At 37.7% G+C, this 4359-nt stretch overlaps 1 protein-coding gene across 2 annotated transcripts in view; it reads right to left on the minus strand.

The window, feature by feature from the left end:
- Positions 1 to 709: 709 nt before the first annotated feature.
- The window catches only part of MTPAP (mitochondrial poly(A) polymerase), a 30560-nt gene continuing 26910 nt past the window's right edge, over positions 710 to 4359 (minus strand). Inside the window, exons 7-9 of one of the 2 annotated variants that reach the window (XM_010860026.1) lie at positions 3281 to 3367; positions 3127 to 3200; positions 710 to 1462 (exon numbers count right to left, since the gene is read on the minus strand). In XM_010860026.1, coding sequence (XP_010858328.1) covers positions 1103 to 1462; positions 3127 to 3200; positions 3281 to 3367 — 521 coding nt within the window. In that variant the 3' untranslated portion in view covers positions 710 to 1102. Of the gene's footprint in view, positions 1463 to 3126; positions 3201 to 3280; positions 3374 to 4359 lie in introns of both variants that reach the window. The other variant, XM_010860025.1, reaches the window with a different exon arrangement.

A 4359-nucleotide genomic window follows, 5' to 3' on the forward strand; every position in this document is an offset into this window, starting at 1 on the left:
ATGGGCACAGAACTTACCTGCTTCACAACAGTTCTATTAGTGAGTTTCCCATAAGACCTCAAGCAGGGCTCATACTTTCTGACCTAAAATTTAGATGGGAAACTATTTTGAAAACCAGTACAATCTCTCAATCTGAGTTCTGAGTAGCATGAATAATGACTATCTACCACCAACATTACAAATACGGTACTACATGCCAGGCCTGCCTGTGGCCCTGCACTTTCCTGTGGGCTGATCTAATCTCCACAGCCACCGCAAAGGAGGCGCTGCCATCACCCCCATTTTACAGACGAGACCCAAAGAGACAGTGATTCACCACGAAGGCAGTTTGGCTCAAGTTTGTGTTCTCAGACACTATACTACTTGCTTCATAAACTGACAGTCACTCTACAGAGACTATAAAGGAAATTATACTTCAATACTATCTACTTCCCACAGGGAGAAAGAATTCTGAAACAAGATTGAAGGAATATTGGAATATCACATACTAGTAGAAAAAGGATTTTATTTTTGAAGATAGAAAAGCTGATTAATATTTTTAAATACACAGTACCAATATTTTTATATTTTTAGCTTAGTATATCTAGAATGTACTAACTGAAGTACCTATATTCATCTCTTTTAAAAATATTAACGTTTTTGGAAATCAGTACCAATATGTTTGTATTTATATGTGAAAAAATACTTGGAAGAATACAAAACTAAGGAGTTCTATCAAATTTCTCAACTTTATTGTATTCATTGCCTACATATATACATACCTAGAAGTCCCTTTAAATGATTTACACCCAGAGACTGATGCGGATATCAACAATGGTTTGATTCTAGGACTGATTTTTCCCACCTGCTTTGTATATTTTATCTGAAGTACATTCTAATCTTCTTTCACCTGTTCCTATGGCTAGCATTTTCATATGGTGCCACTGCCTTCAGACTGAACATATCGCAGAATCTCAGACCAGTTTAAAGGGCCCGACAGGAAGATCATGAGAAGAGAGACACTGGATGGAAGTATGACCTGCCAGGGCTTCACACAGTTCTTCCAGGCAGTCAGCGACCAGCTTACAGGATAAAAACAGTTCTGAAAGCAAATGAGCAGCCATCATGCCTGAGTGCTAATTGCTCTTCTCCCATTAGTGGCTGTGGAATTTTCTGCACCGCTACTTTTTATGGAATCCAACAAGTTTTTAATTCTTTCACTTGCAGGCTTCTTTTTCTTCTTGGAAAGAGACATATTATTTGCTACAGAAGGTAGCAGCAGGGCTGCCAACCCCCAAGGCTGATTACTTGATGGCGAAGGGCGGTCTTTACCTTCCTGATGTAAAATCCAGGCACTTTCTCTGGCCAGATCCACAAATTTTTGCAGTTGGCTTTGACTTACATTTTTGCTAACGTTGAGAGAAGTTTCAAAAGGATTCTGAATGTGCAGTGGAGAAGATTCTGGTTTGTTCTGTTCCCTTCCCTGTAGATCATTACCAGGAAGAAAAAGATGTATGAATATATTAAGGGCTCAGATACAGAAACTGTTTGGTTTAATAAAATGTCAAAAACACATAAAACACCAGCACTAACTTTAAAGAGTAAAGAATCTCTTCCCCAAGGGAGCTCGGTATGTATGCATGTTATGTGTTAGTGTATATATGTGTGTGTACTTCTGACTGGCTTTTTCCACTGGTTTTATGAGTGCTCTTTAGAGAAAAATAAATTAGGTTTATGAGCTATGGATGATGATGTCACTGCTCCAATGAGAGGTATCTGGACTAAGTCAACCAATAAAAGTATTTTTAAAATAACATAACGTTTATCTAACAGAATAGAACTGGGAAGGAAAAAAAAATATGGAAAAGAAAAATGGCATAAGATAGTTATTTTGGGGACTTCCTAAAAACATATCTATTACACACAAAATAGAAGCACACAAAATTAGAAGCCTTAAATATAATAATTAATGTTTCACAAGTATGAAATGAGAAAGGTAGAGAAGGAACAAAGGATTATCCATTATGTATTTTAAAACATTAAAAGCTTCCTATATACATTCCTAAAGATTCAACTTAAACAAGGCTCTGCCAGGTGAGATATCTCATAGAATTAAAAGGAAAAGCTAGAGGTGACTCATGAACATCAGTGATCCACTAATCTACATAATCTTTTCCTCTTTCAAATGATATCACATACATAAATACTATAAAACCAAGTCAGGAGTCTCCACTGTGGGCAGCCCCTGTTAATTCCCTAATGCCTCTCAAGCCACTGTCCAGCGGGGGTGCTGTCCTACCGTTCTCTCTGAGCCCTGAGTAGTGAGGGCATATAAAGGGGGAAGCATTTCCTGTGTTCTATGACCTTTGTCTTCTAAACTACATTCCAGAGCTCTGTGTCTCTTACCCTCTCTATCCCACACTTTTTCTCTCTTTTTTTCCTTTTTTAAACAAAGTCTCCATGAACAGGATAAGGGTCAGGGAAGGACGAAAAAAGGAGAGTTGAAAAAACAGCAAAAAAGAATATCTGAGTATGTGTTTTATGAAGCCAGTCTTACACGGGCTGTAACCAAATATCCACACACTAAACAGAATAAACCCAGAGGCCATCTCACGTATCCCCCACTTGTAAACAAATTCTGCTTGGAGTTTGCTCTGATGGCTCTTCTTTTACGGAAAATGTCTGTCATTCAGCCTACTCAGATGAACCAAAATAATAAATTCACTTGCCTAGGTAAATTAAACCCTAAGGGCTCAAATTGAGGGAATTACTAAAATCTATCTTTGAGACTAGGTATTCCATTTCTTCCACAGAAACTCAATCTGGTTTATAGAAGTGTATATAAAATTATGCTTTCTAAAAAACTTTTTAGAATATATTCCATATTTTGAAGGATACAGTCTTAGTAGTAGGTGATGACAAAGATATCATGGCAAACTGACAAAGACAGATGCTGAAAAGAACTGGTCTACTAGATGAATCTTGGCCCAAGTCATATAGCTCCAATACGTGTCAATTTTTTATCACTCTATCATCAAGAGTTGACATACAATGACATTTGTTAGAATGCTTTGAAAACTACACTCATTAAATATTAGTACAATAGAAGACCATATACCTAATAATCAAATATGAAATAGTACTTACCTGTCGAATATTTATGGAATTTTTATTGAAGGCAAAATTTCCGAAATACTCAAAAAATTCTTTCAGTAGTAATTCTGTAAGAAAATAAAACAAGAAAGATAATAAGAAAGTCTATTTCAGTCCAAAAAGGAACAAAGAAAAGGAAAACACCTACCTAGTGTTTCTGTGTTTCGTGAAGGTTTAATTCTATTCAAGTCGCCAACAAATGTACAGTTGTGGCCTTCTATTATACACTTATCTTCTGCATCTTAAATAAACAGAAATGGAAAATATTTCACATTCTATTTCAAAGATATTCCCTACTTCAGAAATTTATAATCACACAAAGCAAAGCTATAGATTAACATGCCCTATTAATCACACTAGGACCACAGCCTTGTCTAACTCAATGAAACTAAGCCATGCCAGTGGGGCAACCCAAGATGGGCGGGTCATGGTGGAGAGATTTGACAGATGTGGTCCACTGGAGAAGGGAATGGCAAACCACTTCAGTATTCTTGCCTTGAGAACCCCATGAACAGTATGAAAAGGCAAAATGATAGGATACTGAAAGAGAAACTCCCCAGGTCAGTAGGTGCCCAGTATGCTACTGGAGATCAGTGGAGAAGTAATCCAGAAAGAATGAAGGGATGGAGCCAAAGCAAAAACAATACCCAGCTGTGGATGTGGCTGATGATAGAAGCAAGGTCCGATGCTGTAAACAGCAATATTGCATAGGAACCTGGAATGTCAGGTCCATGAATCAAGGCAAATTGCAAGTGGTCAAACAAGAGATGGCAAGAGTGAATGTTGACATTGTAGGAATCAGCGAACTGAAATGGTCTGGAATGGGTGAATTTAAGTCAGACCATTATGACCATTATATCTACTACTGTGGGCAGGAATCCCTCAGAAGAAATGGAGTGGCCATCATGGTCAACAAAAGAGTTCGAAATGCAGTACTTAGATGCAATCTCAAAAATGACAGAATGATCTCTGTTCGTTTCCAAGGTAAACCATTCAATATCACAGTAATCCAAGTCTATGCCCCAACCAGTAACGCTGAAGAAGCTGAAGTTGAACGGTTCTATGAAGACCTACAAGACCTTTTAGAACTAACACCCAAAAAAGATGTCCTTGTCATTATAGGGGACTGGAATGCAAAACTAGGAAGTCAAGAAACACCTGGAGTAATAGGCAAATTTGGCCTTGGAATACAGAATGAAGCAGGGCAAAGACTAATAGAATTTTGCC

The sequence above is a fragment of the Bison bison genome, unplaced genomic scaffold, assembly GCF_000754665.1.
Source record: "Bison bison bison isolate TAMUID 2011002044 unplaced genomic scaffold, Bison_UMD1.0 scf7180017864461, whole genome shotgun sequence".
In the NCBI taxonomy this organism is placed as follows: Eukaryota; Metazoa; Chordata; class Mammalia; order Artiodactyla; family Bovidae; genus Bison; species Bison bison.